Below are 16,631 nucleotides of genomic sequence, written 5' to 3'. Positions count from 1 at the left end.
TGGACGCCAAAATACTGATAGTGTAAATTGACGATTCTGTGCCGTACTGCATAATTTTATCATCATTAATATTTTGTAGCTAGTTGTACGCCTTGTTTGTATCACTCAGTAGATGATAGACTACAACCACAGCGGTACCCAAAAGTGCAGATATTTGTAAAACCGTAAATGAAGAAAGAAAAGCTACCTACCCCAACGACGACGGTGTCGTCTCCTTGAAATTTGGGAAGGAATTTATCCCCGCGAAGGATTTCGGCTTGGTTCAGGGGACGAAAGCGGCAGAGTACCCTGACGTTACATTCTGCGGTAGGATCGGCCATCCTGGAAACACTATATATTTTCGGCCTGATCAAAACGCTTAACTGGCCGTTTTCTTCAAAGTACTGGTGAAAGAGGTGTAGCTCTCACCTTTTAACAGGCAACCGCTTTAAAATCAAATTTGAGCAATTGCTTAGCGTTTGCCTCTGCTTCTCTAACCCGGCCTCGTTTGACGAATGCTCGGAGCTTGTTTTTGTTCTGCGTGTCGGATGCCCCGGTCTGGCACAGCGGAAGGTGAGAGGTAGAGTGAGGCAAAGTGCAGCGCATCTAGCGGCGCTCAGAGTTCGCTGAGATTTATCCGACGCGGGGCGTGGTCTGCCCGGCTGCTAGGCGACTTTAAAGAGACACCAGCATCAGCACCACTACACCACCGCCAATGGGGCGTTGCTGCAATACGCACCAACATCAGTTATATGACGGTCAAAACTATTATCATGATTTTTGCTATTTTGTGACTCATAAGAGTGCTAAGTAAACGGGAGGGTAACACAACAGAAAAAGTCCGAAAAGAATTAGTAAACATTTTTCAAAATATTACTGGGGCCGCCACATACGCATTTAAATTTAAGTGATATGGGATTCGACGGCCCTTTTCCCCACAACAATGAAGTTACAGTGTTAGGGGTAACTTTGGGACAAAACGCATGCGTTTTATCATGCAAACAGACGTTGTAAAGGGCTATGCCCCCATCTCTAGCCTTGGTTCTCCCTTGAGAATCGCCTTTCCGGTAAACTGACACACAATACCGACGGGAAGATACTGAAGACTATCGATCGTCCCGTCTGTGAGAGGTACTGTATTGCTCACATGACCAGCTGCATTACCTGTGAAACCAGTTACGATGACATTGTCACATGACGTGCTCGTTTGGTCTTGAAAATAATAAGGGCCAAATACACCAAAACCAAGGATTTTTTTCTCCTTCACTTACAGCACATACGTATTTACAGCTCTGCCTCATACAGATTAAAGATATTAAAACAGCTCAGCAATTTTCTAAATCGCCAAAGTGTCGTATCATGCGTTTTCTCTTTAGCACAACGCCATTTACAGAAATCCATCATGGCTGAATTGAGTTTTTCGATTTCCAAACGTAGTTTCCTTACAAATCCAAAAAGCTTCAGACAATCAAAGAAAGATTTTAAAAAACCTTTCATCATATAATATACAAAATTATTAACCACATTATACACTGAAATAAACCTGCATTTTCGTGATTGCCGATTGCGGCTATGGGATTTTATTCTTAAAATACGTTATGTTTACCTTCTCACGTCGTTCAGATCTTACGTGAATAGTGCAAAGGTTCCGAAATTTAAAATTAACGATGCAAATTTATGTCGCTGGGGCGCTATCGATGATTCTCACTATAAACATAAAATCAAAGGCTCGATTTTTAACTGAAAGTTTTATAATGTGTTCAAAGTGGTGATGAGAGTGTTAAAAGCGCATATACAATTTCCTGCGTTAAACTCACAGTGACTGCTTGAAGTGTGTTCGTGCTGCCCACAGTGGACTCAATTTGCCTGTTATTGCAATCTGAACAATAACATTTCGTTAATCGACAATGAGTTCACACGCCCTTGACAAACACACAAGTAAAACCACATTTCTGTAAACATTTTAATATTAAAATTTTAAAAAATCAACTCTCATATAAAACAAATCCTACAATTCACAATTTTAAAATCATCCTCTTTAAAAAATAAAACACAAAACCTACATCTGAAAAAAGGGAGTTATATGGCGTTTGTGAAGAAACGCTTCAATACTACAAATTTTCCACCCCACAGTCAATCATTTTTTTCTAAAAAGTGTACAAAATCAAAATAACACTAAATATGAACATATTTACATAACTCCAACAGTGAAATTGCATAATCGGCTTCATTATTTATTAGTTATTTATTTATTTAAGTACAGTAACTGATGCCATTGTTAACGGCCTGGCAGAGAGATACACTTTCAATAATAAACAGTGTGACTCAGTTTTCTTCTCAAATCCCTGGTTTGGTCAGTTATAATCCCCACCCACCTTAAATTTGCAAATCCCTTCACCAAAGGGAGGCCACAGAAATGTTTGAGATTCTCACTGCAATGGTGAGAACGGTGGTCTTTAATCTCTGTGTAATTGCACATGGTGGCCAGTGGACGGCAGTGTGGGGCCAGGTGACAGTGTGAGTGGAGCTGGGACTGTGTCACAGAGAATTTTCACTAACAACAGGAAACGCAGACACTGTGCTCTGGGACATACCGCCACAAACGGCATTCAAGTCAACGTCTATCAAACAGGCACAGTACACCTATAGGTTTTCAAAACAGTAACACACATACACACAGACACACACACACACACTTACACACAGACACACACACTTACACACACACACACACACACACACACAGTCCAGCCCACAGACAGCCTCACAGAAACAGTTAGAAGGGGGTGGATTCCCCTTCCCCCCCACACGTCCGTAACTCTCACTCCCTGATGTGGTGGTGTGAGTCAGGAACACAACTCAAAGGTCATGACCTTTCTCATGAGATCATTCTGAGAGAAGCACAGGAGGGGGCAAGGCGAGAGAGGGAGAGGGAGAGAATGAGAAAGAAAGAGAGAAAGAGAAAGCAGGGACAAAGAGAGAGAGAAAGAAGGGGACAGAAAGAGAGAGTAAGAGGGGGACAGAAAGAGAGAGTAAGAGGGGGACAGAAAGAGAGAAAGAGGGGGACAGAAAGAGAAAGGGAAAGAGAGAGAAGGTGAGGACGGAGTAGGAGGAGAGTAGACTGGGCTGGGCTCCTGTGAGCGCCGGGAGAGTGGAGGAGTTCCCACTGTGACTGTAGAAAAGCGTGTCTGTACTCAGCACAGCAACGGGGGGAGTTCTCTGCTCTAGTACTGCTGTTAGCGACTGCATGGTCTGATCTCAGGTCAGGCACACCAACTGCTACCTGGAAACCCTCCTCTTCTTGGACCTGGCAGACTTCCCTGCCATCATCAGCGCCATCTGAAACACCAGCGGAGAGTACCGCGGTCACATATAACTGCATGCGAGACACGTGGGGTTGGTGATCATCTTCACAGAAGTACTGCACATGAGATGGTAGCTATGGTATGTCCATGAGGAAGACACTTACGATGAACATACTCATTGACAACTAGTTACTCCTGGATGACGGCATAAGACAGCATGTTATGACTACGAGCAGCAGACGTGAAACCAGATCACCTGCAGCCAACATTACAAAGGTTATCCAGAAACACAGCTCTGCTTTCACTGTTTTCACAGATGACCTGGTGGTTATTTGTGCTCATTGTGATGTCAGTAGTAATAATGAGGGCCTTACTGTCGCTCTGGACTTGGCAGCTCTGGTGCCCAGATCCTTGAAGTGAGCCAGCGCCCTCCGCTGGCTGAGAGAGGGAAAGACAGTGCGGTCACTCACTCGTGTGTAGGACTGTGTGTGAGGCCACATATTATCAGAGACCAAACATACAGCACAATTTTCCAGTAAAGTAACCATAAAAACTGCATAAAAAAGATGATGATGCCGTGATATTTTTGTTATTACCATCACCATCATTGTGATATCGTTATTATTACTTATATGCAGACTTACGTTACCTAACCCAGAGTAATTTACACTGAACAGCTTGAACAGTCTGAAGCCATTTCATACAGACTGGTTCGTCTCTTTGGGAGAAACTGAGGTGCGTGGCAGCTGTGAGCAGCTAACGGAGAGCTTCCTGTTCCTCTTACCCCAGTCTCCTCTTCCTTCCTCGCCTGGCACCTGCTGCCTGCCCACCTGCTCCCTGCGGGGGGGAGGGGGGGGTGAGGCAGTCAGAAGAGACACTCTGTCACAACGCTTTTTTTTACGTGTTTTACCTGTTTTGCACAGAATTCAAAACAAGCAACAAAAACACAGAAAGCAGGAATGCTGCTGCATTTAAACAGTCTGTGTGCTGAGCTCACTCTCACGGACTCACCCTGCCCCGTTTCCGGGGTCCCGGGGCCTGGGTACCCTGGCTATCTGGATCGCTGCGACTGTGGGACGGCTGCGGGTGGGGCTGTGCCTCCCCCTCCCCTTCCCCCTCGGCTCCGCCCGCGGGCAGCCCAACGCTGTAGGCGCAGTGGGCGGAGCAGTCGCTTTTGGCCTCCTCCAGGAAGGCGGGCGTGGGGGCTAGGTCACCCAGCTGGCTGAGGGGGGCCGTGGAGGAGCCGTCCTCGCTGCGTTTGGGGGTGCCGCGGGCGAGAGACTGGGCGGAGTCTGTGCTCAGGCGGGACACTTCAGGGTTCCTCAGGGAGTAGGCGCACGGGGGGCTGATGGAGGGCGCGGTCATGGGCGGGGCCGTGGGTGAGCTGCAGGGTGGGGCGCCGGGCAGGGCAGTGGGCGGGGCCATGGGCGGAGCACTGGGTGGGACTGTCGGGGGCTCCCGTGGTTGGGAGGGGGGTAAGGCACTCCGTGTGGACGTGGTGTCAGCGGCCTGCTCGCTGCTGACCTGCAGGAAAGAGGTGTAGATGGTGTCCATGAAGGAGGCGTAGGGGTCCAGCACTGACCCAGAACCCACTGCCTGCTCAGGGCTGGGTGCACACTCCTGGCCCACATGATTGGCTGGAACCTCCTCCTGGGGGGCGGGACCTTCCTTTTCCTGCGTGATAATTGGCTTTTCCTCGCCCATGGGAAGAGCAGGACACAGGTTGAGCTACAGAGACACAGAGGGGGAAGGGGCGAGGTTCATGATTGGACATTTCATTGCTCAAGTGCGAGGTGCTGGGGGAGGTGGAGCACAGAAAGGAAGACACACCTGCATGTTGTTGAGCAGACAGGTGACGGGGTTGATTGTGGACCCCTGACCTGGGATCAGTGGTGCGCTCAGCCCGGGGGCTTGCACGGGGGGCAGCAGCAAAGGCCCCGCTCCCAGAAGGCCGCTGATGTTACTCAGAGCCGCCAGGTCTCCTGGAAACACAGACAGCAGCAGTGAAGCAAAATCTTATTGGCTGACAGTCATGTGACTGCAGCAGACAGCGTTTGAGAGGAGACTGCTGGCTCAGCATTTCCTCCTTCCTCTGGATTTCCGTGTCTCAGGAACTTTTGCGAGCAACAGGAGGTTCCAGTGCTGTCCACACAAACGGTGTTCTGTCTCTGACCATGCCCTCTGATAAATATTCAAAGAGACAGCGCATCGGAATACTTTTATCATCCGCAATCCCAGGGGCAGAAGGCTCAGTATTGACCCTGATGAGCACTGTCCTTACACAGGGCGAGAGGCCAGCATGGCCGACCTCAGCTCACAGGCAATGGACTGGATCAGCACCATGCCAGAGCTGAGAGGAAGAGGGGTTTACTCACCCAGGACTCCAGGGGTCAGTATGGGGGGCAGCAGAGGGGTCAGGGGGCCACTCTTGCCCTGGCCTGGCGAGGGCTGGGGGGGATCAGCTACATCTGCTACAGAGCTGGAGTCCAGAGTCACCTGCAGGGGTAGAGACCAGTTTCAGCTCTGCGCTGCACTCTCATAGGACGATTTACCTCTGTGCTGTGCTCTCATAGGGCGATTTACCTCTGCGCTGCGCTCTCATTGGACGATTTACCTCTGTGCTGTGCTCTCATAGGACTACCCATCCTTTCAGTATCGTACCCATCTTTTCACTCCACCCTCATAAGATCAGTCCAGTCAATGTGGTACATTTCAAAATTGTTACTGACTTGCATTTATAAAACCAAAACGGTGTGATATTCAAGCATTCATATACGGGTGCAAATATGCTATGGACAGCTTTACTTACCAACATCCCTATGCTGTTTACATTTTAACTGCACCAGTGACTTGATCCTTTTACTCTGCAAAGTTGAAAACGCTTTTCCTGAAATCTATGGAGGTGTAGCTGAAAGGGATAACAGCAGTGGTCACTGTGCTGGGACCGTGAGGGCGTGGCGAGAAGATGAGGGTAACAAGTCAGCCGTGCCAGGGAGGAGCCAAGCCATCAGTACAGCTAAAGGGGGTCGAAAGCTATGACAGGACCTACAAGCTACTAAAGTAGTGCTTTCCTGCAGGTATGGCATCACCCATGATACCAATGAAGAAGAAATTTTATCTCTGGTGGATAACTCATTTACACTGCTAGTGTAAAACAGGAATACTGATAACAGACAAATCTGTAAACACATATGACCTAACAACACTCAACACTCAACTTATGACCTTTTTGTTAATAATTTTTACATGATCTTAGGCAGGAACTATAACATTGGCAGTTAAACATTAAATGGATTAAAAAGGTTAAAGATGGCAGGTCAAGGGTCACCAGGTTGAGGCCTACCTGAGAATGCACCTGCTGGGGCGGAGAGGGCGGGGGAGGGGGCACGAGGGGGGGCTCCGCCGCAGCCAGCGCAGCAGCCAGCAGGGCGGGGCTCAGGGGCAGGAAGGCTGATGTGGGCGGGGCCGTGGAGAGGAGAAGAGACTGCAGTGCTTGGAGAGCGCTCTCTGCTGGTGGACACACACCCTGCAGGGCCTCCTGCAGCCCCGGGCCTGAGAGGAGGGAGTCCGCCAGCCCTGGGGGCTTCTCTATAGCGCCCCCCTCCAGGAAGGAGGGGAACGGCTGCTGCAGGGGGAGGTCGAAGCTGAGCGAACCCAGAGGAGGCAGCAGGGAGGCAGGCTGCTGCTGGCCGAGGAGCAGGGAGGCCAGGAGCAGAGCCTGCAGTCCGGGTCTCTCTCCTGCATCCAGCCCCGGGCTGCAGGCAGGCTCTGGGGCTGGGCCTGGCTCTGGGGCCGGGTTTGGGTTCAGATCCAGGGCTAGATCAGCAGCAGCAGCGCTGGGAGTGGCGTTTAAAAGCCCCAGGAAATTAACGGGCAGATCTCCCTGAGTTCCCAGCACCGGGGTCGAACCCAGGCTCAGCAGGCCAGAGTTCTGCTGAGGGGGCGGAGTCTGTGCTGGGGCCTGACCCTGCTGACCGCCCACCCACACTCCCACTGGCAGGGAGCCCAGGAAGGGCGGGGCCAGGAGGGAGGGCAGGCCAGAGGGGGCAGAGAGCAGCTGCAGGAGCTGCTCCTGGGACATGAAGGGGAACGACTCAGCCAGCTGCAGGGGGCCAGGGGCGTCGCCGGGCGGGGCGGGGTCTGAGGAACCCTGAGGACCCACGGCTGGACCGTTCCCTTCAGAGAGCAGAGAGGGGAACGCAGTCAGCTGTGGGGTACGGCACACTCAGCACACTCATTCAGCGCACTCATTACTCACTGCGGACCATCCCTGCATATTCATGCTGAGTGAAAAATCACCAGCACTCCTGAGGACGGACCACTCATTTCTTGTTAAATACAATTTGCATAATTCATATAAACACATCCCTTATGCACTATTAAATCTCTAAAGACAGCTTATGTTGCTTTGCTTCCTGAACATTTGCTAACAAGATTGTGGCCGAATTCACACAAGCAAGATGACAATTTGTTTAAATGACCATGAAAATTGCGGTGTATAAATAGCACCCGAGGACCAATATCACATTCCACAAATTTCTGCCTTCATGCAAGGAGAATGCAACAGCTATTGGCTAAACTTTGTTCCACATTTTACTGAAAGTGTGAATGATTTAAGCTGTAATGAAAGCGCGGCATGCAGTGAGGTTTCACTGCGAAAGGCAGGGACAGCTGTGTGCTTCTGTGGAGGGAACCCTCTCTGCTCACCCTCAGTGCCGTGGTTCTGATGAACAGCACCATCGGGCCCGTCCGGCCCGCCTTCCAGGACACGGTCACTGAGATCCTGAGGTCCAGGCAGGGTGGCATCAGCGGGCGTGGTATGATGGAGGGCGTGGCTCTGACTGTGGGTGGAGTTGGAGGGAGTGGCTTCTGATTTCCCAGAATCCCCTACACCAAAGGGGGCCGGTGAAGGTGGGGGTCCCTCCTCTGTGGGCTCGGGGTGTTGGGTTCGGGGCGACAGGTCGGCGGCTGGCGAGGGGGGCAAAGGCTGGGTTTGGCATTGTGCTGGCTGTCCAATGAGGAGCCGCGGAGGGGAGGACTGGGTGTGGCCCTGCCCGGTGAGCGATGTGATTGGTGCAGGGTCAGGCCCGGCCTGGGCAGCAGCAGCCTGCGCACTCTGCACACTGAGCATGTGCAGGAGGGCGGAGAGGGGCGGGGTAGGGGGCGGGGCATGTGGTGGGGCAGGGGGCGGGGAGCGGGGGTTCTGTTCCTGGGAGGAGCCTGACAGAGCATCAGGCCGGGTGATGGACAGATGAGAGGTCTGGGGGCGGTTCTGCTGCTGAGAGTGCAAGGAGGCCGAGGTAGAGGAGGAAGAGGAAGAGGAGGACGAAGAGGAGGAGTATGACATGGGCAGGGCAGGCAGATCTCCAGCCGGCTCCTTCAGCACACTGAGCATTGTGGGAGAGTGCTGCTGATGTCTCAAACAGGAAGACCTCTCCATGGGAGCTGGAAGGGAGGAAGTGCTTGGGTGGGCCAGCAGCTTGGGGGGTGTGGTGGGCACTCGAGCTGGGGGAGAGGGGCTGTTCTGTAAAGGCATGGGGCTGTTATGTGGAGGGGATGCACTGTTTTGTGGAGGGTTGTGGCTGTTTTGTAAAGTGCTCTTTATAACCTGGTTCTGCTGGGTTTCTGTGCCAGACGGGCTTCTCTGGGCCTGGTTCTGGCAGCTGTGGGCCTGGTTCTGGCCGGCCCGCTGGGCCTGGTTCTGGCCGGCCCGCTGGGCTCGGGCTGCTGCAGAGAGGAAGCTACTGGCTGGGAAGGAGACATGCTGCTGCTGCTGCTGCTGCTGCTTCAGGAGCTGGCCGAGTGGTACCGCTCGGAGCTCGATGGTACCGGCACCGCCCGGCCCGAGGGCAGGACCCGAGCCTTCCCCGGCCGGCCTGTTCTTCCTGTCTGGGTCAAGAGGAAGGGGGGTACAGGAAGTGCTTTGGTCACTGGGGGAGGGCTCAGTGCTGTTGTTGCTGTTGTGCTTGAGCTGTTGGAGCATGCCTTCCACCGCTCCACTGGGGCTGGAGGGCAGCACTGGGCCTCTGGGGGGCCCAAGCGTGGTCAGAGGCAGGGGAGATGACATGCTCCCTGGGGGACAGGGGGCCGCCCCCAGGCCAAGGCCAGGGGAGGAGGCCTGACGTGAGCGCTGGCCAGGCTGGAGGCAATCCAAGCTACCTGAGGGGGAAGGAGGGGGGGAGCCAACAGCGCCGCCCTGCTGGTGGTCCTGTCTGACTCGCCCTGCAGCCAGCACCACAGAGTGGGAGGTGGAGGGAGACAGGGAGTACTGCGCGTGAGGGCTGGGAGGGTGGTGGCATGTTTGGGGTGACCCGTAGCATGAAAATGGGGAGTGGGCAGGGGTAGGAAGGGGCAGATTCCCAGGAGTCTCAGATGGCTGCTGTGTATTAGTGTTGGTGTGAGCGTGAGGGGACAATCCGTTGCAGGGGGGTGAGACAAACAGCTGGGGGGAGGTACTGTTGCCCTCGTGGGTGGTGGGAATGGGGCTGCTGTTGTATTTGGGGTGGACTGAGAGGCAAGGTCCAGGGGAGTAGGGGTGGTGCTCTTTGGTCTCCTGGCCCTCTGAGTGCCCCTCACCCTGGTCTCTGCTCTCTGTCGCGCCCCCTGCAGACAGAAAATAAGATCAAAGAAAGAGTCAATAAAAAGACATCATGACATTTTTCAGGTGTCCCTCACAAACAAGAAAGAACAAAACAGATTAGCAGCAGTATGGCTGTGACCACACCCAAACTGGAATATAAAATACATCAAACATCACAACAGTTTTATCACTACCTGCAACATACTGTAAATATCATTTCATGATGTGGTAATGTGTGTGTGTGTGTGTGTGTGTGTAGTTCATCCATTCAAAAGCTATTATTGTTACTATTGGCAGCTGACCTGAAGATGGCAATTCCTGTATGTGATTTTAAAGCAACACGTGCATTTCCACATGTGGAATAAAGATATAAAGCAATAAAGCTGGCACTGTGCAGAATGAATGACCAAAAGCAGGGGGGAGTGATCTTCCCCTGCGCAGCCTCTCTGTAGCTGAAGGGGTTACCTGTAGCTGCACCTGGGCGACACCCGGAGAAAGCCACCTGGGACACCTGCATGCTGCGGCACAGTGCTGCCATGGCGACCGCTTTCCGCCGGTGGTTACACAGTTTAGTCATGTCCTGCTCCGCCTTCCAGGGCAGCTGGCCCCGCCCCAGAACCGCCGCCCTTGGGTCGAAACAGAACACCTGGCGGGAGAGACAGGGAAGGCAAGGGGGGCTGAGGTGTGGCGTTCCACAAGCAGCCCCTTTACATTCATTTACTTCACACTTCACCCCTCAACCACGAATTAGTAAGGTAAGTAGTAGGTAAATTCAGTTTAACTGCCATGCACTGTTTACTCTGAACAGGTGTGAGGGAGTCTGCTGCTGAGTGCGCAAAGCACCAGCACAGTGGTTAAGGAGCAGGACTCCTAACCGAAAGGTTGCCAGTTCGATTCCCCACGGGGGCATTGCTGCTGTACCCTTGGGCAAGGTACTTAACCCCCAATTGCCTCAGTAAATATCCAGCTGGAACGGATATGGATAACATTGTAAAAAATGCTCTCTAGATAAGAGCATCTGCTAAATGCCAGTAATGTAATGTAATGCTGAAAGAGGAAGCAACAACTGCGGCTCTGCTTAACCTGAGGCCGTGGCAGGACCTCCCTCACCTTGTGCACGAGTAGCGGACACTCCAGCCCACATTTACAGGTGCCATCCGCGAGCAGGTACGCCCTCACCTCCTCCACCGAGGACAGGACCATACCACTCGGACTGAAGGAGAAGGAGGGGAAATGGATCACTCCATCTAACTGTGTGATGGTACAGTCCGTTAGAAACAACCAGAGTAACCCTGCCTTACCTGACATACACCACAGCCCCACCCTTAACCTTCCTCTGCCAGCCAATAGGCACCTGTGCGGCCGGTAGGGGGAAGCCATCTTTGTCAGCACTGCCTGCCTTACCGCCAATCATTGTTTTGTAGCCCTGGGCTTCCAGCACCTTCCAAGAGCAGAGACACAGCAGAACCACAGGGGAAGAATGAGAGGGGAGCTCACAGCCAATGACAGCAGAGAAAGACTAGAAGTGAGTGGCCAAAAAAAGCACTTCAGAACGCTGTTACTCTAAGCTTTCTTTCCTGAATTGATGAAATAGCACCATTCACAATGCGACTGTCACAGAGCATCTGGCTAAACACCAAACAGACAGGTGATTGTGCTCATCTAAAATGCAACAGAAAACAAGACACTGCTAACAGGGTGTGGCTAGATGCACACCAGCACCAACAGCCAATTTCCACAACTACATTGTGCTACTGGTGTGGTGAAACACCCCCTACAGGCTGAAGTAAGGACTGCACCATAGCAGCGTTTAAGCGGATCCTCTCCCGTGAAGAGGAAGAGACAGAAGAGCAAGAGTACAGGGTGATGGTAAGTGTTCGAATGTAGGAATCATTTTACCAACCAGACGGGCATGAAACCCATAGGACTCCTCATTCTTGCGTTGTCTGTCATGCGCACGATTCTTGGCTTCTGACTTCTTGTGCGTTTTTGGCATTGCTGAGTTATCTGAGAGTCATACAATACTTTTTAGACAAGGCTGACATACATGTTTTCAACACAAGTAGATTACATTGACCCTTGGACAATATCAACCAATCATTCAAAATGTGTTTATTGCAGGGAATTTAGAATGGTGCCGAGCAGCCGGGTCAGTAAACTGAAGTGCCTTAAAATACCTTTTCATCTTTCTGAAGCCCTGGTCTGTGTCCTGTCCAGAATCCAGGACATGGCAACAGGACAGGTAGGGCTTGAGTGAGTGTGCTGAACAGTAACTCACACTCCCTCTCACTCGCAGTCTCACACACACCTCCTCCCTCTCTCTCTCCCTCACACACACACACTCCCTCTCACACACACACACACTCCCTCTCTCTCCCTCACACACACACACTCCCTCTCACACACACACACTCCCTCTCTCTCTCTCTCTCCCTCACACACACACACACACACTCCCTCCCTCACACACACACACTCCCTCTCTCTCTCTCTCTCTCCCTCACACACACACACTCCCTCTCTCACACACACACACTCCCTCTCTCTCTATCCCTCACACACACTTCCTGCCAGTTCTGTTCTTCCCAGGTGCTGGGCTGCTCACAGAGAAGAGTCTGAAATGAGAGAATTTAACTTGAAGCCTTAAACACCACGGAGCACACCAAGTGGACAATGAAAAACTCCCACCGCTTCAACGCGCTCAATGAATGAATGACTGTCAGCCCAGGCTAATCGTTTATCTGTTGCGATTCCCCGCACAAATTGACAGGCAGAATTGGGCTTGCTGCCTGACGAATACCGACCACCACCGCAGGACAGTTGACCCGCACCCAGGCAACGCTGAGTGCGCCGGACAGAAACAGCAGATAGTAAGATGTTAACCAGATAGCTTTTAGGAAGAGCAGATATTCTGCTGTTGTAACTAACATGAAAATACGTATCAATCTGCAGCTGTGATCCTCAAGACACCATCAGCAAAAGCTTGACGACAACTGCTCAATACAACCTACGTCATACATATTCAACAAATATTGAACTCGTGTTTTTACAGCAGACTACCACTTACTTCAATGACACTGAATATCATCCACAGCAGACGGCCCAATAGATCTGGTTAGATATGTGTCCCTTACACAGTAACGATCTGCACTAGCTAAACAACTCCAAAAACGATTCCTCAGCTCAATATACGTTGGAGTCAGGCTAGGTAATGTCGACTGTGTAGCCATATGCAAAATATTGAAATCTGCAGGTGCCATAGTGTTGCATCGACTTAACTTGCTAACTCTAAAGTCAAGTACATTGTATGTTCAGCATGGACCGGGAAATACATGCTATTATTACAGGTAAGTTGCTATTGCCCTGCTCGCCGGCGAACCAATCTACATGGATTTACACGTCGCTATGTAGCCAACGTTTCATCAGTTAACAGTCTAAAAAAGTTAGGACAAGCTCATTTCCGTTCAATTTTAATGTGGCTTGCTAACTCCCTAAAATGGGAGCACCATGGCTAGGTAGCAAGCTAATTCCATGAGCCATATAGTCTATGTTCAGTAATGTAAACAAATCCACCATTGCTTCGCTCATTTCTAAAGAAACCAGCAGCAACACCGTAGCTAGCCAGTCGGATACATACTGCTGCTAGCCAGCTAGCTCCGCTGTCAGAAGTGAAGAAGCAGTTCTGATGCTTGCTCCCTACCTCCGTGTAGCTTCAGGCGTCGTGTTTTGCAGGATCCCCTGACTGTGCAAACGCTTCTAGGTATCTGGCTAGTTGGGCTTGCAGATGCATTGGAGCTGCAACATACCTGTTTTGGAGTAGAAGTTGTCGCTTGCCTCGGCTAGCTAGCTAGCTCGTCGTGTGTTATTGCTGTTAGCCAGCCGGCCGGCTAGCTAGCTGCATACAGATCGCTTCGCCATCTCTACCTTCTCCCCTTATGCCCCGTCTGCCCGTCCTGTTAAAAACAAAGGGCAATAACGCCTAGTTTTACAGAGCCCCTGGCACAGCACGCAAGCCCGGTCCCATAGCAAGGTCCCGGTCAGCACCAGCACGGCCGATCGTAGCGTTCAGCTGCCGTCTTTCGCTCCAGACTTGAACCGGCCGCGCTAGACCGTACAGTCTCAGCCTGAACTCCCGGATACGATGCGCCTTTTAATCCCTGGATCAGAGTTCCTATGCTTTCCCTAAGAGTCCCTGCCAAAAATCATGGGGTTATATTGGACGCATGCGCACTCGGAGCGGGACGGACCCGGGAATCGCGTACCCACAATGCACCGGGGAGAGAGAAAGGGGGACGTTCGAAAATGACGCGAGTTGCTGCGTGCGTGAGTCAGTCAGCGACTGTTTTGTTATGACAGGCGAAACATGTGCAGGTTTTCACTGGCTTTCACGTTATTGAACCTATCAAAATAAACGACACGATTGAGCCAGATTAAGTCCGAAACCTGACAACCGTCTCGCATTGCCCTTGTCATACTCACACAGTTTAGCTGGAAGTCTTACTTTCTGATCTTGAAAAAGAAACGAATATCTGTCATATCACATGTGTAGTGAAATAGATCAACATACTTATCATCATGAAATACATATTGGAGAAGACTGAAGTTTCTTCCACACCGGTCTCGTACACTGATCTTGAGCATGGATTGCGCGTTTTCGCTATCTACCGTCACATAGGAGGAGTGACATTTTGCGGAGTGATTAAACCACCCCCCCCCCCCCCCCCCCCTTCTCGGTTTCTAATTTTCGGATACCCATCTCTAGAAAACCCCATGTGCTGACTGTAATCCACCATACATCGGAACACAAAGACACAAGTGTTATAAAGTGTTATGAAGGGGTATCTGCGGCAGTCTCTGTAGCCCTTATCCATACACCAGCAGCCCTTAGCGCAATGCACTGAGCGATTTGCTCAGACAGGATCTCTTCCTGTTTGAAGAGCTCAATCACATTAATCTGTAACCCATTGGGTTACTTCTGATTTACAACAGACTACCTACCCTTGGACATACAGTGCCACAACACATATCAGCAGCAGCATGTGATAATAAAACAGTATGTTAATAAGTATATCCTCTATTTCAGTGTTAGTAACAATGAGTGAACTGCCAGTAGTAGCAATCCTACAGTGTCAATGGAGAAACACGGCAGGCAGTTGTCAGACGGATGTTTAAGATGGCTGTCAGTTTTACAGTCAGAGAGGGAAATACACAGGACAGCAAAGACGAGGAAAAGAAGAAGAACCCGAGTCTAGCCACGCGATCAATCAGAAGCCAAGAAACTGAATCAAACGAGGCACTTAACAAAAAGAAAAAACAAACAAGGCCTGCCATGGGCTACACATGGCCATTTCACGGTTTTGTGTTTGTATTTTCTGGTTTGAGGATGTTCATTATAATGGATGACAACGAGAGCGATTGCCAACTGCAGCCGCACAACAGAGATTACTTAAAAGGGAACTGGGGGATAATCAAAATTAGCCAAAGTGACTGTAATCACTGAATCATCTGAGCACAATAAAAATGCTGACATTACTTAGTCATGAAGATTTTGACGTAGATACTGTAATATGTCATTGTTAACTTGTTAATCACCTCCAGGAATTTCCATTGACCTATTAACATATTACAGGAAGACAGCGCAGAAAACCCAGTAGGCCTACAGTTCAGTTACAATTTATTTATTAATATTGATCTTATACAAACATCCCATAAACACAGATTTAAATTAATATGATTAGGCAGTGTAATTTAAATAATCCCATCTGTGATTTTAAAATCAACAATCTTCTGTGTTTATTAGTGGTTAGTACAGATCGTTGTTGTTATCAGTCTGCTCTGAGGCAGTATTGAAACTCAATGGCTGTTAAACCAACAGACTGCAGGCAGCCTACATTCATCTCACAATATGATGCGTTTCAGGAAACAGAGTTCGCGGCACGAAATTACCATGAAACGGTATTCCCCGAGAACTAACTGTGATAGGAAAACAAACAAAAAAACATGATTTAAAAAAAATATATATTTATTCATATTTCAAACCCCTAACGGTGCCAGTAGCCTATTCATGACATACCACAGGTGTGAGTACCATATCGCTTTTATAACACGGATCAATAATTGGGTGAATTTAGGGTTAGCTACATGGCTACAGAATGTAAAAAGAGGGATCGAATTTATCAGGTTGAATTTATTAACTATATGACACCAATGATTACGATACTATTACAGCAACGTTCCTAACATCATCGGAAGAGCTGCTGCATTCGATAGCTGGCCAGTGAACCAACTAGCATACGAGATGTTTTTTGAGATATCTTTGTTTATGTCATAATACACAGAATTTAACTGCTGGCTAACTGTAAGAACTGCTTATTTCTCTAAATGCTAAACGTTTCCATCTTCGCAGCTCGGCAGCTTTCAGGGAGAATTGATCAGGTGCAATATTTACGTTCATCAAAGCGCAAAAATAAGAAAACTGTACGGAAATTCTGTTGTCACGAATGTAACGCAAAATGACCAATAGGAACAATATCGGGACTAACAATTTACAAAATACTTTTTATAATTACAGTCCGACGGAGTAAGAGGCGGATCGAGTAAAGCAAGAAGAAATCCGCTGACAAAATGTTTTGGCAAAAATGTACAATACATTCCTGCCAGCTGAAATCTAAATCAGGAGGTAATTTGATGTCGCGATATGTCTTCAGGCTACGAAACGTTTCCATATTTTCTGAATTCGCGAAATTCGATATTAGCCTACGGTATTT

General features: G+C 49.9%; 2 protein-coding genes across 6 annotated transcripts in view; both read right to left on the bottom strand.

The window, feature by feature from the left end:
• LOC118780548 (kinesin heavy chain-like) overlaps window positions 1-577 on the bottom strand; it is a 32,058-nt gene extending 31,481 nt beyond the window's left edge. For all 5 annotated transcript variants that reach the window (XM_036533108.1, XM_036533109.1, XM_036533110.1 and 2 more), the window contains exon 1: window positions 192-577. In XM_036533108.1, coding sequence (XP_036389001.1) covers window positions 192-320 — 129 coding nt within the window. In that variant the 5' untranslated portion in view covers window positions 321-577. The remainder of the gene's footprint in view (window positions 1-191) is intronic.
• Window positions 578-3,039: 2,462 nt separating this feature from the next.
• On the bottom strand, window positions 3,040-12,187 carry LOC118780250 (methyl-CpG-binding domain protein 6-like). The gene is made up of 13 exons (XM_036532659.1): window positions 12,042-12,187; window positions 11,768-11,871; window positions 11,166-11,305; window positions 10,975-11,077; window positions 10,330-10,510; window positions 7,992-9,887; window positions 6,628-7,460; window positions 5,660-5,780; window positions 5,115-5,266; window positions 4,296-5,012; window positions 4,069-4,121; window positions 3,659-3,722; window positions 3,040-3,318 (listed from the first exon to the last, which is right to left on the bottom strand). Exons 2-13 carry the CDS (start codon window positions 11,858-11,860, stop codon window positions 3,259-3,261), a joined length of 4,413 nt encoding a protein of 1,470 aa, XP_036388552.1. The 5' UTR covers window positions 11,861-11,871; window positions 12,042-12,187; the 3' UTR covers window positions 3,040-3,258.
• Window positions 12,188-16,631: the final 4,444 nt, after the last annotated feature.

The sequence above is a fragment of the Megalops cyprinoides genome, chromosome 7 (genome assembly GCF_013368585.1).
Source record: "Megalops cyprinoides isolate fMegCyp1 chromosome 7, fMegCyp1.pri, whole genome shotgun sequence".
Lineage (NCBI taxonomy): Eukaryota > Metazoa > Chordata > Actinopteri > Elopiformes > Megalopidae > Megalops > Megalops cyprinoides.
The sequence above is the reverse complement of the archived record's forward strand: the minus strand, read 5'-3'. Positions and strand labels throughout refer to the sequence as shown.

What these genes read in the sequence shown, in the direction of transcription:
- LOC118780250 (XM_036532659.1), bottom strand. Translation starts at nt 11,860, where the DNA reads ATGCCAAAAACGCACAAGAAGTCAGAAGCCAAGAATCGTGCGCATGAC. An exon ending in ACTGACCCCTGGAGTCCTGG is followed by an intron (nt 5,267 to 5,659) that starts GTGAGTAAACCC and finishes CTGTGTTTCCAG; the next exon opens with GAGACCTGGCGGCTCTGAGT. An exon ending in GGAAGGAAGAGGAGACTGGG is followed by an intron (nt 3,723 to 4,068) that starts GTAAGAGGAACA and finishes TCCCTCTCTCAG; the next exon opens with CCAGCGGAGGGCGCTGGCTC.